The sequence below is a fragment of the Mesoplodon mirus genome, assembly GCF_964341445.2.
Source record: "Mesoplodon mirus genome assembly, chromosome: 11".
NCBI classification, from domain to species: domain Eukaryota; kingdom Metazoa; phylum Chordata; class Mammalia; order Artiodactyla; family Ziphiidae; genus Mesoplodon; species Mesoplodon mirus.
Window position 1 is genome coordinate 78156108 of NC_138987.1, and position 22093 is coordinate 78178200.

At 42.6% G+C, this 22093-nt stretch overlaps 1 protein-coding gene across 3 annotated transcripts in view; it reads left to right on the forward strand.

Moving 5' to 3' along the window:
• TMTC1 (transmembrane O-mannosyltransferase targeting cadherins 1) overlaps positions 1-22093 on the forward strand; it is a 290711-nt gene that overhangs the window by 13961 nt on the left and 254657 nt on the right. For all 3 annotated transcript variants that reach the window (XM_082634781.1, XM_082634782.1, XM_082634783.1), the window contains exons 2-3: positions 11065-11242; positions 20491-20564. In XM_082634781.1, the coding sequence (XP_082490907.1) occupies positions 11065-11242; positions 20491-20564 (252 nt within the window). The remainder of the gene's footprint in view (positions 1-11064; positions 11243-20490; positions 20565-22093) is intronic.

Below are 22093 nucleotides of genomic sequence, written 5' to 3' on the forward strand. Positions count from 1 at the left end.
GGAAAGTGAAAGTGAAGTGGTTACCGACCAGGATTCTTGGCCTCCTTAATCAACCGAAAATGAACTGAGTCCAGACAAATTCAGGCAAGGCTTTATTGGGGCCCCTGCTGCAGCAGGGGGCAGTGAGAACAAGCAACAGGTTCCCTTGCCTGTTCTCTCTTCCTGAGGGGGGCCAGCTTGTTCCTTACATGGGGTGAGGGTAGGAGTGTGTCCAGGGGTCAGGCCAGAGGGGTGACTTAGGTAGTTTGCCCACCCATTAGGTGCTCTTGGGTGCAGGGGGCATGCACAGCATCCTGCTTTTGCTCGGGGCCCTTCAAAAGTGGCAGTTGGGTTTTTGGTCTCTTTGAATGTTTTATCCAGAATTTGCCCCAGCTGGGCATGCAAGCAGTTATTTTTAGTCCCATATAGTTTCTTTGTATTTTGTTGCTCAAGGAGAGGTTTGTCCAGGCGCAAGCATTGCAGCACTGCAGCAAAGGGTCTCAGGTCCCAGCCTGTCTCAAAGTGGCTGTGTTCCCGAAAGCGCAGTCCCACTGCTCACCGCTGGAAAGCCAATACTTGAGAGGACAGGTTGGTGGAAAAGAAAGTTTGCTTATTTCGGAGGCGACAACTGGGGGAGAAGATGGACCCATGTCCAAAGGCCAACTCCCCACTGCCAGTCAGCGGATGAGAGCTTTTAAAGGGGTGTTTCAGGGATGTATAGGTGGAGGGAGGGGGCTGTGTGCAGGAACAGCACAATCAGCTCTGACAGTCATCTTGAACTTGGTCATGCCGTGGTCTGATCAGCATCATCTTGATTGTTTTAAACACAGGCTCAGTTCCAGGGTTGGTTTGTGCCCATTTCTTTGAGGCCAGTTCTTGGAATTGTGGCAGTTTATGTGATGGCTACAGTCTGGTCATCATGTAGTTAACTTCATCCACCTGATGGGGGTTTCAGTATTTACAAAATAGCTCAAAAGATATGGCTCAGCGCAGGCCTAGCGGTTGTGGCACCCGGGCTTGGTTGCTCCACGGCATGTGGGGTCCTCCCGGACCAGGGCCCGAGCCCGTGTCCCCTGCATTGGCAGGCAGACTCTCAACCACTGCGCCACCAGGGAAGCCCTGGTGACCATATTTTTATAAATATACTTAGTTATGCAAAACTAAATGACTTCACAGAAATCCAGAAAAAAACTGTTGAAAGTGTGGAAAATTTGTACTATGTAAAGCTGACTTAAAAAACCTGAATATAAAGTTGTATTTATGTTATGATTTTTATTTCAAAATCATTATGCAGGTGGGCAAATATTGAAAGGGAACAAAAAAGTTTAAATTGCGGGGATGGTTATGGACTTTCCCCCTTTATTTATATATACATATATATGTAATTATTTAAAAAAAGATATGGCTCAGGATATTATCTATAGCTCTTGAGGAGGAACTAAAAGTCCTTGACCTTGCTTAATGACTAAACTATTTAGTCTTGTTGGACTGCTTTCCTTTGCTTCTGCATTTTCTCACCTCTCTGATTAAATATTTTTCTTTTACTAAAGTTTTTCTACAGACAAAAGGCGGGTGGAGGACAGGGGGTCGGGGTGGGGTGGGGTCTGTACCCACTCAGAAGGTATGTGTAGGTTTTGGTGTGTCGCAGCTCATGCTGGTTGCCCCAGGCTTGCTGAGTAACCTGCTCTGGTGTGCAGCAGTAGCTAATTCTGCAGCTCCTCCGGAATTCTCCGGATCTCCTTTAGCTACTTGGAATCATGGTGCAGGTATGTGTGCGGCTCTGTGGAGACTGCTGGCCTGTTTGCAAGCCACTCCCATAGTTAAAGTTGGAGCCTAGGAGGCTGCAAGAAACAGAAGTGTATTCTAGTTCATCTTTGTGGGTTCCAGTCCCTCCTTCCTTTCCCCTACTTCAAGTCCATCCTTCCTTCTTGAATGCCTGCCCTGCTGGCGTTCCACTTGTTATAGACACAGTAGCAGAAGCCTTGCATAGGCTATGTAAGGAGTTCCCGTGATTGTGGAAGGTCAAATCTCTGCAGCAAATTCCTTCTGCTGTATCATTCCTGATCTGCTTCTCTGGTCAAACTTTAACTGATACAAATAATAATTTCTTTGTGTTGCTTGAAGTGAATTTAGATTTCTAATGAATTTCTGTCGCTAGTCAAATCTTCTGTTCAGTCTTTTCATAATCTCATTTCCAAGGGCACACAGGAATGTTTTTGGACTGTTGTAGAGCAGAATCAAAACATCTGTGAAAACTTAATCTGCAGCAGTAACCTTTTTTATTTTTCTTCTTTATCCTTCACTGGCCATGACGTGTTTTTAACTGTGGAATCAGGAGAAGCACATTAAGTCACTTTGTAGACACTGAATTGACACAGAACCAAGCCTCGTAATGCCCATAACGCCCACCTTGAAAAATGGTCCTGATTGATATAAAAGGTGCTTAGCTTTTTAAATTTTATTTCCTCTCTACCCCACTTTCTCTTGAGGAGAAGCTCCCGCTGGATTGTCAGTGGTGCCATTCCATATCAAGAAGCAAGGAGAAGCTTCCTTCAACAAGAAAGGACCCGCGGTTTTTCCATGTTAAAGATGGGGAAGCGAAGGCAAATTAAATGACCTCAATTCTCTTTCCATGTTTAGGCTGTTGAATCATAGTATTCTACTAGTTTGCTGTAAAGTTTTATTTTATTGAAGGCTCTGATGGTAATATAAACCAGATGAGTGAAAGTGGCTGGTTTAAAATGTCAGAGTTAAAAAATAGAATATCTTAATATGTGCAGCTGTAAGGATTTGCAACATTTTAATGTCTGGATCTTGAGAGTTTTTTGCATCAGTTTGCATCTTTTAGTCACAAATGATATGCGAACCATGAAAATCAGCTCTTACCGCTGTGCCCAAAACCTAAAAGAAATGGTGGCATGTTCCTTTTGGTTCTGTTTCTTTTGATTTGACCTCTATGGGAATGCATTTTGAGATAGTCTATTGCTACAAGACATAATTTTGTTTTCTAAGTCTGTGATAGGAGACAAGTGAAGACTGTTTAGGATGTTTGACCAGATTGTCTAGGATGTTTAGTGATGGATGTAGTTAAGGAAAAATGTGATTGGAGGCAATAAAGTTTTTATAGAGAAAAATGAAAAAAAAAATCCTCTGAAAATTTCATGCCAAACTAAGTTTATCTTAGAAACCCCAAGAGGAGGAGGTTAGCATCCTTGCCTGTTAGGATATGCTTTAGACGTAAGATAGCCTTTAGACTACAGTCTGTCTCGTGGTGTAGGAGGGATAGAAAATGAGAGGAAAATATTTCTGTATCATGAGGATTTTTTTTTTCCCTGCGGTACGCGGGCCTCTCACTGCTGTGGCCTCTCCCGTTGCGGAGCACAGGCTCCGGACGCGCAGGCTCAGCGGCCATGGCTCACGGGCCCAGCCGCTCCGCGACATGCGGGATCCTCACGGACCGGGGCACGAACCCGTGTCCCCTGCATCGGCAGGCAGGCTCTCAACCACTGCGCCACCAGGGAAGCCCCAAACATATATACTTTTGAAAGAAAAAAACATTTGCTAAAAATTGACAGCTCAGTTATAGGTATAACTATATTATATTTGGTGTTGATCTGTTAATTTTTATTGTTTACTGACTCACTTCTGGAAGATTTTTCTTCTGGGACTTGCTTCCTTCTGTGGTCACTGATCTTCCTGCCCTCAGTTTCCTCACCCTTTCTTTGACGCAGTCGCTACTCTGAGTACTATGTGACAACAGAGACTGTAACGGCCTCCTCCTGACCGGCTCCCCTTTGCCTGACCCCTCCCTACAGCTTCCTCAGAGCCAGGTGCAGATGAGTTTTGCTTTGGCCTCAGGGCACCATCTCCCCGCTACACTTTTGTTTACATTGGTGCCTTGGAACCACATCCTTTGGTTCTTTATATACATGAAGTGACGATGATTTGCTGATTTATTCCTGTTACTGGAGGAAATGCAAAATAAGAGCAACCAAAATGATTAAGGGCCTAAGGGATTCTCCTTAGAGGAAAAACGAGAAGAACCAGATGTCATTGTTTATTGGCTGAATGATCTAAGACTATGGAAAGCATTTAAAAGTATGAGAGCTGTAATGAAGGCAGGAGGTAAAAGAAGAAAAATGAATGGTGATATAGGAAGATGGGAGAATTAGAACTGGGCTGTGGAAAGTCACCAGGAAGGTGTTGGAGAACCCATCATTTGAGACACCAAAAACAGAAGATGAGGGGTACGTTTAATTTTGTCTTTTCCCAGGTTTATAGTCTTACTGGAAAAGAACGTATGTCGTGTTATTGCTGAGAAAACTGGATTTTTTTCTGGTAAGCATGGCAACCATATGCAGCCTTACCTTAAGCTTTGAGACCTGTGTATTGTTGTTCTGAGTATCACCTGTCTTGAATCACTGGGTTGTTTAGGGCAGACCCCTGGGCCCCCTCTCAGATCTACTGGCTTAAAATATCTTGGGATGGGATTAGGGAATCAGCAGTTGCAACTAGCACACTGGTGATTGAGAATCCTGGGAACCACTGGGACTCAGTGGAAGTCTATGCTTAATGAGGCTGAGATGCCAAAATCTCCCTGGCATGGTAGAGAAAGGAATCCAGAAGCTCACTGAGATAGGAATGTTGGAGTGCATTTATCACATCGTCTGCACACACCTCACTCCCACCCTCTACTGCATTCCCTGAGAGGACCAGGTGCTTCTCCCTTCATTGAGACATCGAGAAATACATTAGTGAGGGAGTGCCCACAAGGTTGGGAAGCTCTGTGTTGGCTCTCTTCTGTAGGCCGAGTGTGATGTGGGAGATGCTGCCATTGAGGTGGGTTTTCTGACTCCACTGAGGATGATGGGATCCTGGAGTTCCCGAGGCCAAGTGGCAGAGCTTAGCTGCCAAAGACTTAGGTGAGAGCATTTGCTATGACAGGCATGGGGATGCGGTGATAATCAGAATGTTTTGACCCACAGGGACCATTGGTGGTGGCATGAAGTAGTCAGGTGGCCCTCTTAAACGTTACTTGATCTATATACCAGGAAAATTCCAGGTTCAGGGCCTGAAACTAGACACGAGTCACGGTGATGGAGTGTCACGACCTTTCACGCAGTTTCCAGACCCCTGCCAGTTCATTGACGTGTGGCTGTTTGACTGAAATAGAGTTGGGGTCCGCTTGAGGAGGGACCCTAGTATATTCCCTAGTAGAAGTCTCTTGCAGAGATACAGGCTGTTTTTATTTTTTTCCTAAACCAGAGGTATTTTTCAAAGAAGAAAACTAAAAGAGAGTAATGGGCTTTATCTAGAGCTCTAGGCTGTGAGGTGTGCGTTGCTGGGTGAGGGGCAACCAATGACTTTCTTCTCCTCTCCTACCCCTCCTCCTCTGGCTGCTTGATGCCAAACTGTGTGACCCTGTAACCTTTCCTGGGAACAGGTGCCTTCCGATTGCTGTGAGCTCAGTATGGCCCCCCCTTACTGGGCACTTTTACGAAGAGGACGAGGATTTCAGACAGATAAGGGGCTCTTTATGTTCTGTTTGCCAAAATCTGGAAGGCTTTCAGCCAGTAGGCATGACTATTAAGATTATTTTAGAAAAAAAAAAAACATTGTTTTACTTCCTATTGCTTGGCCTACCTTTAAATGAGAAAGGAAGGCTAAATCAAATAAAGTTAGACATTCTTTGAATAGAAAGAGAAAGATGATCTTTTCCAACTTCCAACTTCATGTAAGTTTATTTGTTCGTTCAGTAAACCTTCACTTAGAATCTACTGTGTGCTAAGTGAGATGGATACAGTGACAAAAAATTAATTTCTAAAAATGTATGAAAATGCTCATAACATTTGAGGAGTGTAGTAAAAGGGTTTTAAAAAACTGATTAAATTCTATAATGGAAGTACATTCAGGGTGACGTGGAACCCGAGAGACTGTCCTCTCTAGATGGTGTTTAAGGTAGGCTGTTATCGCATCTCTGTGTGGACATTTCTGGTTATCCCAAACACCGATTCTAGTTTTAGATCTTACATCTTTCTTTGAGCTGAAGTCTGCCTCTCAGTAGTTAGTTGGCAGGCCCTGTGGCAAACTGTGAGTACTTGAACCACCTAAATGGGCACCCAGGTATGTCCATGCAGCCATAGAGGCCCAGAGTTGCCAGGTCTTCTAATATTTGAAGAGAAGCTGGGAGTTTTTATATGAAATCACCTGTTTTATTGTGTGACGAGAATGCACCAGGCACTGTGCTAGACACTGGGGATGTAGCCATGAATATGCCAGAGAGCCTTTCCCCTGGAGAACTTGGTATCATTTCTGTCTGCCATCTTTCTTCAGGCTGAGTGTCCCCCATTTCCTCAAACCTATCTCCCTGAGACATCACTTAGAGACCCTTCCCCCAGCATCCTGGAGCTGTCCTGTGAAGGTGCTCTGGCGTTGAAGTTGCACCCTGAGGGGCTGCTGCCCCACATTGGATACCACCCACGTTCCCTTTCCCACTTGGGAGAACGCCTCCCTCTTCCTTATCTCTGTACCTGGTAGGTTCTCCTACTGCTAGAATTCTCTCACTTTTAATCATCTTTCCCTGTTTCTCCTCTCTTTCACCTACTATGATGTTAACTCTTCAGTAGCCAATGCTGTGTCTTCTCTTTGTATCTCTGGGCTCCACGTTATACCTGACATCTAGCAGTTGCTCAGTAAATATCTGTTAGAGTGAATTGAAATGAAAAATATTGACTTAGGTGGTTCCCTGACTGTCTATTGGTAGTTTGGTCTGTTTCGGTAACCAGGACACAGTAACTCTGAGCTTAGGAACGACTAACAGCCCTTGGACATACCACGTGTAGAGTTTTAATCTGGATTGCGAGTATCTTGTTCTCTTTTATGTCCAAATGTGGGTCTTTACTGTTACCCATATTCTGTTGAATCCTGTTAGAATTAAGTAACAATTTCAAGCGTTTAAATTCTTTGTGAAGCTCAGTCTCCCAGTACAGTAACTAACTCTCCTTCCTAGATACAGGCCTTCCGCAGGCTTGGTTAGCATACACTATAGATTCATTTAAGATTTTGGTAAAAATATTGGACAGCCCAGAGGTATTACCAGAACCCTGTGACGTACCCTGGAGGTCTCCATCCGAGGAGACATCGATTTATTATTCACCACTCTTTGTGTGTGCTCAAACCTGTCTTATTCCATCTTACATGCAAGGAGATCCTGAGAGATTCTGCTAAATGTCTTTGTTAAAATAAAGATGTGATGCATCTATCACATCCCCTCTCCTATTAACATGTGAGATTAGTCAGTTAACTCCCTTTTTGTGAACCCCTGTTGGCTCCCAGAATCAGAGATTCTTTTTCCAGTGCTCACAAGTAGAATAAGTTCTAAAATTTTGTCATCATTTCGTCTTAAGCTCACTTGTCTATAATTTGGAGAGTTCTTTCTCCATCTTTTAGACATTTAGAAAACTCTCCTAATTCTAGATTTTTGGTGATTTCTCAAAGCTTAGATTCACTAGTGTCAGGTACCATGTGAGAGGCTTTCACACTGCTACCTCATCACTGCAGTGGTTCCCCATTCAGCACTTAAAAAAAATATTTTGGCATCTACTTGAATTCACTTAAAACACCAAGCACTCTGTCCTAACCAATTTCCAGAAAAAATCTATATGGATAACATCTGCACATTTCCAGATATGATACATATGGACACAAAGGTGACTCATGCCTACTATTTTGTATCATTTTGGAAGGGGAAAGGAATATATGTTAAGTACCTCATAAAAGTGTGGTAATATAGTAGTACGGTCAGTTGTCTTCAATGATGCTTTTTACTTTCCAAATGGTTGAATAACAAATAAATTAGAAAAATAATAGGTCTTTTGTTTTCTTTTTAGAAACAGTGCTATTATTTGTAATCCAGTGTTATGATCTAAAGTATAATATGCGTGGGAATAGTCAAATCCATTAAGGTTTTGGTTTATTAGGTGTCTTTCCTTCTCTATATTGCCGTTTTTTGTAATTAACACAGTGAGGTGCATCTTTTAGATTGACAGGGACATTCCCATCTCTTCCTCTACTCACACTCACAAGACTTCTTGTGGGAGTTTGCTCCCACACCAAGCAATTCTCCGACACCTGCTGGGTGTCCTAGAATTCGATTCAGTCCTGACACTCCCTACCTGGAGTTAGCATCAGATCCGCCCGGGTAAGGGCTTGGTTCTACAAGATTGCCCCACTTCAGACACCAGTCGCAAGTACTGGGTCCCCAGGTTACCCCCATTTATGTCTGACCTGGCTACAAGTTGGGGGTTCCCAGAACCCGCTCCTCAGCTTTGATAATTTGCTGTAATGACTCACAGAACTCAGAGAAACACTTTTGTTTACCACTTTATTACATAAAGAAGGGTATGATAAAGTGTACAGATAAACAGCCAGGTGAAGTGATGCACAGACTAAGGTCTGGAGGGTCCTGAGTGCAGGAGCTTCTGTCCCTGTGGAGTTGGGCTCCATCACTCTCTGGGCATGTTGATGTGTTCACCAACCTGGAAGCTCTTCGAACCCCATAGTTCAGGGAAGCTTCATCACGTAGGCATGATCGATTATTAACTCAGCCTCCCTCACCTATGCCCTCCCTGAGGATGGGGGTAGGGCTGAAAGTTCCAAGCTTATAATCGCACGTGATCTTTCTCATGACCAGCCCCCATCCTGAAGCCATCCAGGAGCCCAGTAAAAGTCACCTCATGAGAACAAAAGACACTCCTATCTCCCAGGGAATCCAAGGGATTTAGGAGCTCTGTGTCAGGAACCAGGGCCAAAGACCAAGGATCAGAACAAAAGGTGCTCCCAGTGCTCTTATCACTTAGGAAATTGCAAGGAATTTACGAGCCCAGTGCCAGGAACTTGGGGGCAGAAACCAAATATTAAAACAAAAGATGTTCCTAGCATGTTTATGACTTCAGAAATTACAAAGCTTTTAGGGTCTCTGACCAGGAGTTGGGATGAAGATCAAAATATATATTTCTTGGGCTTCCCTGGTGGCTCAGTGGTTGAGAGTCCGCCTGCTGATGCAGGGGACACGGGTTCATGCCCTGGTCCGGGAGGATCCCACATGCCGCGGAGCGGCTGGGCCTGTGGGCCATGGCCGCTGAGCCTGTGCTCCGCAGCGGGAGAGGCCACAACAGTGAGAGGCCCGTGTAATGCAAAAAAAAAAAAAAAAAAAAATATATATATATATATATATATATATATTTCTTACTGTATCACAATCTCACATATATATGTATATATATTTTTGAATACTTTTCTGGTTATTTCCTTACAGAAAATTCCTAGAAGTGAATTTTTTGGCCAAAAGTGTAATTTTTAAAGCCTTTGATACATGTAGACCACCTAGAGACCTTTCAGTTTGGGCACCCACCTACTACATGTGAGATTGCCTGTTTTCTCTCATTGAGATGGGTGTGAATGAATTTTTAATGAATGGCTTAGCTGGTCTGGAAAACTCAGCCTGATGAAGTGAGAAACAGTGTAAAATCAACCTCAGGGGGATGGGCTGTCAGGGAACTGCACCCCCGTTCCCCGAGGATAGGGACTTGGTCTTGTCCTTCTCACAGCTCCGCCATCCTGAGCTTTCTGATTTCCGGCAGCTCTATCAGCCTGTGGGCGTCCTCTTGTACTGGAATGGGAGGGATGCTGTTCTCCCTTCTTTAGCTGGACCTGCCAGTCCCCTAGTTCACTGCCCTTTCCTCTTTCTTTCTGAATGAGGTATTTCACACCGGGCTCCTATCTTAAGGATCTTGGGGTGTGCGCAGACTCATGGGTCTGTCAACACAGCTGTCTGGAATCTTGCATTGGAGCCCTGGAGTTGGATCCCTCACAGCAATTCCTTTTTCTAGGCCTAGTTAGGACCATGATTACTTCAGTGGGAATGAAAATTGAGTTGATTAAGTGACTATGACATTTAGATTCATATGTCCAAATAAAGCCTGAGATGTTTAAAATTCTGTAGGTTAAAGCTGTGTAGGAATCAAGTCAAGTGTTTAGAATATGCATATGCCATCGCTAAAGTTGACTTTTAGATTCTTAATTGTTTTTGGCAAACAGGACGTGTTTATGTAGGAGAAGTAGATCAAGAGCATGAGAATAAAGATGTGGTATTACTGTTTTGGTAAACTGGGCTGGAGTCTAGACAACTATAGGCAGTACCACTTAGGGTGTGCATGCTCTCCCAAGAGAACCATTCCCTATACAATTGTATCTTTTCTGTAACTCTACAGACTCAGTTGGGGACATTCTGTCCTGTTTTTAAATTAAAGGCTACCTTCAGAAGTCTCTCTGTTGTGCATTTCTCTCATAGAAAAGTGTTTTTTAAGATGTTGAACAATTAATTTCCCTTCTCTTTGTGGTTCTCTTTTTAGTTTCTTTGTCGTAATCCTAGAATTCAGATTCTGAGATCTATAGGAATTTATGTTAGAAAACATTTAATACAAATTCTGAAATGCTATGTTCTTTCTCATCCTTATAATTTCTGCTACAGCTGGTAATTGTGGATAGGTGCCCTGAAGATCCCTTGTGAAGTGGTAATTAATGATGATTCCTTGTGCGTTATCTGAAAATTTGGTTCCTGGTGGCACCGTGGGTGAGAGAACACAGTCATACCTGGTTTATCTCAACCTTGACCACAGCCGCAGTTTCCTGGTCTCTTTCTAATCTGTGGTGGCCATGGCTCTGACCCACAGCACTGTGGACTTGCCTCTAACACTCAGCTGCTTAGGAAGAGGTGGCCATGATACTGGGGGGTGTTTGCATCAGCCAGGCAATGAGGGAAAAAGGGGTTGCATGCCTGTCTGCCTGCCTTCTCAGCGAGGCCACAGTTTTCTGAAGTAATATTGTATTGCATTTGCAGTGATTTCTGCAGATAGAAAAATTTTTAGATAGGAAAAAAATTATACTCAAATGTACAGAATCACCTGATATTGGGAATCATTTAAAAATAATTAATTGAATAACTTATCTTTTAAACTGATGGATTCCCTTTGTTTGTGCTTATGTTCTGTTTGTAGCTAATTCGGTTTTTGTTTGTTTTTACAGGCTAAACATCTTTTTGACTGGCATGAACCCATTCTACTTTCATGCAGTAAATGTCATTTTACACTGCCTAGTGACCCTTGTGCTGATGTACACCTGTGACAAAACTGTCTTCAAGAATCGTGGACTTGCTTTCGTTACGGCATTGCTTTTTGCTGTGCATCCCGTTCACACAGAGGCGGTAAGTGTCATTGGAACTCAATGAAATAATAAAGCAAAAAAGTGATCTTTTTCCCCTTTCGAAACCATGTAAATTTAAAGCTCTACTAAAGTGTTTATATATAAATCATTCTGCTTGACAGCTTTTCATTCTGAATGTTCAAATGGCCTTTACTGCACCTTCAGGATTTCACTGCTTTTCTAAATAACCACTGTTATTATTACAGGTGGTAATAAATGACCACAGTTCTTTATTTGCAGAAAATTTAAGTCCTAATGTGTTTTAAACAGCAAGGGGCATTTTGAGATACTTACGCTGAGTCATTGTTCGTGCTCTACAATTTTTTAACCTTTTCTCACTCTGCTTTATGTTTATAATATTCATGATGCCGAGCTGTAAGTGCTAGGTGGGAGACTATAAAATGTTGAACTAACATTCTTCAAGTTAGACACATTTAGGAGACTTACCAACCATTTTCCAAGTTATTTAGTATGAATTGTAGTTATTTGGTGGATAATGAGAAGTTTATTTAGAAAATATAGTTTAGATCTGTGCTCTTATTTAAAATATGGACTTAATCATGCACCAAGATGGCGTCATCCAGCTAACCTTGTTTCACATCTCAATAACCACAGTTGGTTTATTTCATGTGTATTGATAGGGGTGGATGAAGACTTTCCAAGGGGTATGTGGGTACCACAGTTTTAAAAGAATTGTTTCCAGAGGCTCAGATTGCATCCGGACACTTTCCTACAGTTCACATCTGGGTCTAAGTGCACACCTGGGGGAAAGGTGTCAAATTGATTCTCCTCTCCCTGTTCCCCTTTCAATTGCCTTTTTCTTATTTAAAGAAAAATAAGGAATGTCTTGCATACATTTACTATACCCCAGGGGTACAAACAGGCACCTTACAATGAAACAATTTGATATATTCGTGTCAGCCAAGTCTCCTCTAATTAAGGCGTCATAAACCCAAAGTAGGGCTTCCTGTCTTCTTCTGTCTTTACATATTTCTGTGAGGAATGCAGCATGGCATTAGAAGTAGGCTGTGGTGGCCTGTGAGATTCTGGTTGTCATGGGGATGCATAATATGTTCATTTGATCTGACACAAGAAGTCTGATTTGGCCAGTTGGTTTAATAATGAGGAATGGTTAGGCCATATGATGGACGTTTGCCACAAACAAAATTCTAAATCTGTAAGCTCAAGGTTTTGACACAAGTGAGAGTGATAACGAGCGAGTGATAAAGAAGAAAATTATTTTATAAAAAATTACTTTCTTAAGGGTAGTTTTCCCAGCCCTTTCTGGGTATTTTGGACTGAACAAGGTACCTGTAAGTGGAAGACTATTAAGTATAAGTAATAGTCCTTTGCAATTAAGTATAAGTAATAGTCCTTTGCAAAGTCTCGGTCAAGCCTTTTTGCTGTACTTCTGAGAAAATGTGAAAGCAAACGAAACTAATAACAGGTAACTCTAATGATGGGTACACTTCATTTATTTGCTTTCAGCCAGATTAAAGGAGAACCTGATAGAATTGTCAGCTGGTAGATCATTAAACATTATGCAAGGTGATAGATCACTACGATTTTTCAAATAACTTGGGTGTTCAAAGAATTAAGTCACTGTATAACATGGCTACTTCTGTCCTCATTTATGTAAGCAGTGTTTTTTTGTTTTTTTTTGTTTTTTTTTTTTTTTTTCGGTACGCGGGCCTCTCACTGTTGTGGCCTCTCCTGTTGCAGAGCCCAGGCTCCGAATGCGCAGGCTCAGCAGCCATGGCTCACGGGCCCAGCCGCTCCGCGGCATGTGGGATCTTCCCAGACTGGGGCACGAACCCGTGTCCCCTGCATCGGCAGGCGGACTCTCAACCACTGAGCCACCAGGGAAGCCCGTAAGCAGTGTTTAAATACAAAAGCTACGGATAGAACTGATGCCGCATGCTTTCTTATTCTAACAAAAAATAATATTCAGTCATAGATAACTGAATTTATTAAAAAGAAAGCTGCTGCAACTGTATTATTAAGAGGTGTATTTTTTATATTTAATAATTATTTATCATTTTTTCTAACTTATGACATGTTTAATAATTGAAAATAATAGTAATTGGACTAATAATACAAAATTGAAAATTCAGCACTTAGGTGTTTTGATCACAGGAAATTTAAAAAATAAATTTAATTGCATATGTATTTTTACTACAGAGAGAGGTAATAAATAGAATATTTAAAAATGTAACTATAACACATTAAGAAAAAATGCTGAGGGGGAAATAAAATGGAAATATGAGTTTAAGGGGAAAGGGTGTAAAATTTCTATCATTTAAAGAAGAGCCTGTTCATATTTATGTAAGAGGAACATGATGAGCTTCAAATTGCTGTGGTGTGTTTCAGGTGCATTTGGTACATTTAAAAGAGTAACATTATGGCCATTATGGCGTTATTTTAAAATGTCAGTTTCTAAAATGCACAGGAAGTTAGATCCTTTGAATTATTTAAAATTATGATGAAAAATTTTGGATGTGAATTTTAAAAGATTAGAGCAATGCATACGTTTTCAATATGATTGTTAGATGAAGAAAAATAATCAAGGACCACTACTCCTAGCCGTATAGAATATATGACATCAGGTCAGTGGCAGTGTTTTAATCTAAGCCTGTCGACAATATTATGTTTCTGACAAATAATTTCTTAAGTAGAGTTAAAAATTCGTGCTTAGAGTGTCTTGGAGAAAATTTTTGTAGGAAAGAACAAATGAGTAGAATAAGAACAGTCCTTATTCTGTGCTTGCAGAGAGGGAGAGCATAAAATGCAGGTAATCTCGGGCAGTGTGATCATGAGCTAGCTGGAGTTCTAAGAAAAAAGGAAAATCCTGTTAGCAAAATGACCTGTAAGAAAGGGTTTCACAAATACTGTATACTAACACATATATATGGAATCTAAAAAAAATAATGGTTCTGAAGAACCTAGGGGCAGGACAGGAATAAAGACACAGACATAGAGAATGGACTTGAGGACGTGGGGAGGGGGAAGGGGAAACCGGGACGAACTGAGAGAGTGGCATTGACATATATATACTACCAAATGTAAAATAGATAGCTAGTGGGAAGCAGCCGCATAGCACAGGGAGATCAGCTCGGTGCTTTGTGACCACCTAGAGGGGTGGGATAGGGAGGGTGGGAGGGAGACGCAAGAGGGAAGGGATATGGGGATATAGTATATGTATAGCTGATTCACTTTGTTATACAGCAGAAACTAACACACCATTGTAAAGCAGTTATGCTCCAATAAAAAAAAAAAGGTTTCAAGCAGCTTTTGTACTAATCGGAAAAAAAAAAAAATCCATGGTAACACAGTTATGGGGACAAAGGACCCTGAGAGCTAGACATTTATTTAGGGAAAAATCTTAAAGAAACTATTTGCATTCACAAGGAGATGAGGGAGGCATAAGAAGGCAAAGAAATTTGACCTTTATAATAAACTATACTGGAAAGTAAAATCAGGAGACTGTTATTTAATTATAGATATTAGTTCAGGTTTCTAGAAAGGAGGGCAGGGAAATAGAGAAAAAGAAATGTGTGTTATGAAAACATAGTGATACATTATTTAAGAAAAAGAGAAACAGACCATAGTGTGATGAAAGAGGGAGTTAGTAGGATGTCTCCTCTGTTAAACAAGAACAAAAATGAGACCATAAATTACAGCAGGAAGGATGGAGGGCTTAAATTGAGGGGGAGGGTTTAGTGTAAACATGTTGATATGATTAAGGATTTGCTTTCTTAATTATGTAACCAACAAATTGTTAAATGAGTGCTTGCTTAGTGCAGGCCCTCTGCTAGGTGCCAAGGGGGTATGTAGGTGGGCAGTGGGGTCCCTACCCACAGTTTGTTCATAAGCTCTTAGAAAAGCCAAAGAGCATACACATAAATACGTACAAGACAAAGCAATATGTTGTAATAAAACTGAAATTCCAGCGAAGGGAAAAGTTATTTCCAGTTTAAGTAGAGAGGAATAGATTCATTTATTTATGTAATTTTTCAACAAATATTTGAGTGACTATAATACAGTCAATCCGTGCAGGGCTATAGCAGTGAATAAGGTAGACCTAGAGCTTTCCTCATTGAAGGCCTTGTGATTCTTGGGTTTCCTGACAGTATATTTCTCGGGAAATTTATGTTTTTCTGAACCCCGAATCATGAGAAAAATCAGAGAAATTGGGAAAATGGGGAAATCATTGTAATTCTCCTATGAGAATTAAAACTTAACAATCATCATAGAGACATTACTGTTTGAAGGAATGCACTTCTGTCCAGTCAAAAGCAAGAGCAAGAGGGCTTCCCTGGTGGCGCAGTGGTTGAGAGTCTGCCTGCCGATGCAGGGGACACGGGTTCGTGCCCCGGTCCGGGAAGATCCCACATGCCACGGAGCGGCTGGGCCCGTGAGCCATGGCCGCTGAGCCTGCACGTCCGGAGCCTGTGCTCCGTAACGGGAGAGGCCACAACAGTGAGAGGCCTGCGTACCGCCCAAAAAACAAACAAAAAAAACAAACAAAAAAGCAAGAGCAAGAAACGCTGACACATGGAGTTGAAGGTTAGGGTTGACGTTTCCACAGCTGGGACAAGAGTACGTAGGAGAAAACTGGTCATGATCTAATCAGCCAGTTTGGCTTTCAGCTGTTGCCATGTGTTAAGTGTGTGTTCCTGGCTCAGTCTGTCACCAGTAGAATGCATTTTGCAGGTAAAATAATTAATAAATATAATATAATAGTGATAGTCCAAGAAATAACAAGTTTTGGGGGCAAATTAAGTCCTTACTTGGCAGTTTCCACATGTGATTCTGTTAAGCCTGCTAGGAGATCTGAATGTTACATTATTTGAATTCTATTCAATTATGTTCACTGATTTTTTTTTTCAAATGTTTGAATATTTGTTAAAGGAATACAGTTCCCAGGTTACAGCTACCTGCTTGGTGATGGAAACCTGAAGCTTAAGGGAAGAAATACATGCTCTCCATCTCTTTGTATTTTTGACCAAGTCCTTTTGTACTTCCCAGCATCCTAGGTTCAGCCTACATTGTCATGGGATCAAGCCCAAGGGGTGCCAACTTGATGTTCCATCTTTGCTTCCTGTTGCCCACTCCCACCCCCTTTTTATTTATTCCATGCTCTCATCGCTTTAACCTCCCCTTCCAGGAACACCCAGTATGCTTTCAGGACTCTCTTTCCTCTGCCTGGAATGCTTCTGCATTCCCTCTCTGGCCCAGGATTCACATCCCCCTGTCTTGAGTTTCCTGAAGTCCTCCTTGCTTGACCTTTAAGTCTCAGTGAATAAGGCCAGCCTTTCCACGAAGCCTTCCCAGATCCTACAGTCCAAATTAATGACTTCAGTCTTCTCATGGCAGTGATTTCTCCTCTTTACAATACATGTGGTTTCCTTGTAACCTCTTAATACTCTCTTTTTTTTTTTTTTTTTTTTTTTGCGGTACGCGGGCCTCTCACTGCTGTGGCCTCTCCCGTTGTGGAGCACAGCCTCCGGACGTGCAGGCTCAGCGGCCATGGCTCACGGGCCCAGCCGCTCCGCGGCATGTGGGATCTTCCCGGACCGGGGCACGAACCCGTGTCCCCTGCATCGGCAGGCGGACTCTCAATCACTGTGCCACCAGGGAAGCCCTTAATACCCTGTTTGACTCCTCACCAGATGTTAACTGCTTGGGGCAGGTTTAATCCCTCCAGCTGGCATAATACCTGGCAAATAGGAGGCACTTGTTAAATGTTTGTTGACCGGCGTGAAACATGCAATTACTGAACAAGATAATGTTGACAAATTGACTCACTGTGTGGCTAGTCTGGACAGATAGTAGTTGATGACAAGCACCTTGGTTTTAAGACACTAACCCCCTTGCCCCAGAGACCCCAGCCTAACAGGGCTATAGAGTAGGTGTTCAGTGACTGCTTGGTGGTTTGGAGCTGGCAGCAGCGTCTCTCAGTGTTAGCACTGACATTTCAACACCCCCTCTGAGCTGCTGCTCCAAGGGACACTCCATTCTTCAAATCTGGGCACGTCCAGCTGGCACACGCTGCTATTGCTGCTGCTGTTTCCCGGCAGAGCTAACTGACTACACTTTGAGAAGCAGGGCTTCAGGCACCTTGAAGGCATTAGTTATGCCCGCCTAGCTTGTGATTGCCTCATTCCAGCTTGCCACCCCCAATATCAGCTTGCGAGTCCTGCCGTTGTCTGAGTTGGCCACAGCAGTAGTGCTGTGATGGGTGTCCCCCTGGGCCCAGACACCTGGGCCTTATCCCAGGACTTTGTTGCTGGCAAGCTGGGCTCTCTGTTTAACCTCCCAGAAGCCTTGCTGGTGATGCTGAGCTCAGTGCTCAAAGAGGCGGTGCTGTAGCCTGAGCAGGCCTGGGCTTCACAGGTGGACCATGTGCAGTTGTTGCTTTACGTACTGTGAGTCTGAGCTGGGCCTTGGCACTGAGGTGAAACCACGCTGTCACTAATAGACGTATTGGATTATCTAATAAAGTTAACATAAAATATCATACATGTAAACCTTAAAGTAAAAAGATGGTTTCCATACATCACGCAGAAAAACCCGTCTCACTGTTAAGAGTCTCACCTCCTTTCTCTGCAGGGAAAAGGAAGAAAGAGGGGCATTAACAATGAGTGGGCACTTTGTATATATCATCTTACTTATTACAACAGTAACGTGAGTTAGGGGGTGTAATACTCACGTTAAAGATAACAAAACCAGGCTTCCCTGGTGGTGCAGTGGTTGAGAGTCCGCCTGCCCATGCAGGGGACACGGGTTTGTGCCCCGGTCCGGGAAGATCCCACATGCTGTGGAGCGGCTGGGCCCGTGAACCATGGCCGCTGAGCCTGCGCGTCCGGAGCCTGTGCTCCGCAACAGGAGAGGCCACAACAGTGAGAGGCCCGCGTACCGCAAAAAAAAAAAAAAAAAAAAAAAGATAACAAAACCAAATCTCAGACCTTAAAGATAACAAAGTTGAATCTCCCTCAGTTGGTTAGAGGAGCCTGTATTCAAGCCTTGGATGGTCTAGCTCAGCGGTCCCCAACCTTTTTGGCACCAGGGACTGGTTTCGTGGAAGACAATTTTTCCACAGACCTGGGGTGGGGGATGGTTTCAGGAAGATTCAAGCGCATTACGTTTACTGTGCACTTTGTTTCTATTATTATTCTGTTGTGATATATAATGAAGTAAGTATGCAACTCACCATCATGCAGAATCAGTGGGAGCCCTGAGCTTTCAGTTGCTACTCACTGATAGGGTTTTGATATGAGTCTGCAAGCAGTTGATTTATTATGGTCTCTGTGCAGGCAAACCTCTCTGCTAATGATAACCTGTATTTGCAGCCGCTCCCCAGCGCTAGCATCACCACCTCGGCTCCACCTCAGATCGTCAGGCGTTAGATTCTCATAAGGAGCGCGCAACCTAGATCCCTCGCACGCACAGTTCACAGTAGGGTTCTTCCCCTTTGAGAATCTAATGCCGCAGCTGATCCGACAGGAGGCGGAGCTCAGGTGGTAATGCGAGCGATGGGGAGCGGCTGTAAATACAGATGAAGCTTCGCTCGCTCACCCGCCGCTCACCTCCTGCTGTGTGGCCCGGTTCCTAACAGGACACAGACCACTACCATCCGTGGCCCGGGGATTGGGGACCCCTGGTCTAGCTCCATGTGTGTATCATTGCCTCTCCTTTATGACTGAAAAACTTGCTTATTATATGAAGATATTTATAGGTATATTTCCCAGAAATCTATTTTCCACTATTAATTGGTGATTGATTCTCTGACACACCATGGGCTTCAGGTCTTCTGTGATTTGGGTAAGGCTATTTTCTGTGCCTGAATGTCAAGTCTGTTCATTTCCCTTGCGAATTCTTCCCACATGTGACCTTTTCTTTGAAGCATTCTTTGAACCATACTCTGTTTTTTTCCTTTACAGTTTTATTTCCTGGATTTCAAAAAATTAAGAGAAATGTACACATGTTTTGAGTAGTGAAATAATACAAAGATTTATAAATAGCCATCTGTCACCACACCTTCTTCCATTTCAGTCCGTTTCTGAAGTAACACAATAAAAAAATAATTTCAAGCTTAAAAAATGTAGTGACCTTATACTCCTTATCCAGAGTCACCAATTTTTAACATTTTGCAGCATATGTTTTATCATCCTTCCACTCTTTCTCCTTCAATATCTAAAAATATTACTTGTTTTCTGAAGCATTTGAGAGCAGGTTGCATAATTCATGCTCCTTTACACCTTAATAATTTCGTTGTATATTTTCTAAAACCAAGGCCATTAGTCACTGTTTCTTTTTAGCCTCCTTTAGTCTTAAGTTTTGAACAGTCACCAGTCTTCAGTGTCTTTCTATTATATTATTTATATCTTTAAATGTAATATAAAATTTATATTAGGATTATATATAATATACAGTGTTATTAATATATTTGTCTTAATATTATAATTGACAATGGTTTATCATTTATTGCTGTCCTTATTTATTATGATGTTCAAATTGTTGCATATTTGGTCAGTGGGAGCCCATTGTTACTGGCTTCTGTGTCCTACTGACATGTACCTGTCATTTTTTGAGCACTTACTTTCTGACATGAGAAGATGATCCAAGTGCTCTTGTATCTCCTGAGTCTCAACCCTGGAATCAGCTGCATCTCCAAGGGGCCCATGTTCTCTTTAGTGGATAAATGGCCTGTGGTTAGTGCCAGGATGGCTCTTTGCTACTGGGGTATTTTGCTTTCAGACCCTTTTGGTGATGTTGCTAAGAAACACATAGGCGCATGCACGTACACTCACACATAGCGATGATGAGTTCATACTCCTTCCCATTCTTGTCTTATTGTTTTCCTAGTGCTCTGTAAGCATCCTCTGTTCCATTAGCACTCTGGTGCCCAAAGACTAGCACAGTGTCCAGAACTCAGTCATTGCTCAAAAAAATATTTTTGAAAAAAACCAGTAAATGAATATACTTTGATGCTGTGAATTGATCTTCAATAGAAGAAAGGTTAAAAATGAAGTTAAGCATGAGAATCTTGCCCTTTCCTTCCTCTTTTTCTCCTTCTTTAAAATGATTGTTAAATATAACCAGAAGTGGTTAGTCGTATATCAGAATTTAAAGAATAATGTGTTTTCTCATTTATTATTCCTTTCATTCCTCTGAAAACAAGTAACATTTCTGTAATGGGTTTCTGAAAGTGGTTTTCTGAGGTTTTTATTTTTTCACACTTTCTAGGTGGCCGGAATTGTTGGCAGAGCTGACGTGTTGGCATGCTTGCTGTTTCTGTTAGCCTTTCTCTCCTACAGTAGGTACGTATGGCTAAGAATGCCCTTATCTGTTTACAGTCATGCTGTCCCCTGGGAGTTTCCAGTGTGTGTGTGTGTGTGTGTGTGTGTGTGTGTGTGTGTGTGCGTGCGTGCGCGCGCGCGTGTGTATGTGTGTGTGTTGACTCTGAGCTCCTGCCTGAGAGAGGAGGGAGGCTTCTTGCCAGTGAAATGCCCAGTGAGCTTCCTGGAGACTTGGGATAGGAAACCCTCTCCTTACCAAAAGCTAGGCTGTTCTCTCTTCCAGCCGCATTCTGAGCCACGTCATAGCCTTTTAAAAGGACTGCTCTCCCAGTGCTGGGAAGATAAGCTCTTGCTTCTTGATTTCTCTTACTTGTAGTTTCTTACTGAGAATGGAATTTGAAATCTTACCTCTGAGCCAAAATATACTGGGTCTAGTCCTCTCTTCTATTTAACTATGATTTGTTTAATTTCTCCTTTTCATTTTGGTCCTACGTTTTGTGTTGGTTTTTTCCTCTTTATTATCCTCATTAATGTAGCTCAAAGCTTAAAATAACAAGGCTGAATTGAAAGTAGTATTTCTCAACTGTGATTTTCCAATTTGCACATCCTTTCATCAAAATACAGAAGCTTCTTGCTTTGGTAGACTGAAAAACAGTAAAACAATTTCCCATTATATTGCCCTTTTTCCCCTAACTTGATCAGATTTTCACCTGAGTCGTGACATATCGTCATAGGGAAAGGGGTGGGTAAAAAATGAATGTAGGGCTTCCCTGGTGGCGCAGCAGTTGAGAATCTGCCTGCTAATGCAGGGGACACAGGTTCGAGCCCTGGTCTGGGAGAATCCCACATGCCTCGGAGCAACTAGGCCCGTGAGCCACAACTACTGAGACTGCGTGTCTGGAGCCTGTGCTCCGCAACAAGAGAGGCTGCGATAGTAAGAGGCCCGCGCAACGCGATGAAGAGTGGCCCCCGCTTGCCACAACTAGAGAAAGCCCTCGCACAGAAATGAAGACCCAACACAGCAAAAATAAATAAATTAAGTAATAAAATCCCTGTTCCCATTTCCCACCTCACGTCATTGTAGTCATTGTTTATTAAAAAAAAAAAAAATGTAGTGGGAGCAGGTGACTCAGAGGGTGGCCCAGGAGAAAGGGAGCCAGTGAGCCACATTGCCCTGCTTCCTGGAGGGATGCCTGGTTAAGGATTTGTGAACCTTGATCTCTGGGTCAGTTCACTGGCCTATAATCTTATAAAACCCAGTGACTCCAAGGAACACTGTTTTAAACCAGTGGTTTTCAATAGGGGGCAAATTTGCCCACCTTGTCCCGGGGGGACATTTGCAATGTCTGGAGATACTTTTGCTCATCACAACTGGAGAGGCACAGCTGGCACATGAGTAGAGGCCAAGGATTCTACAGTGTGCGGGGCAGCCCTTGTAACAAAGAGTCATCTTCCCTAAAATACCAGTAGTGCTGAAACTGAGAAACCTTTTTGTAAACCAGTTTAGACCTTGGGTCAAAGATGGACTGAATTAAGCTTTATGAAGTTTT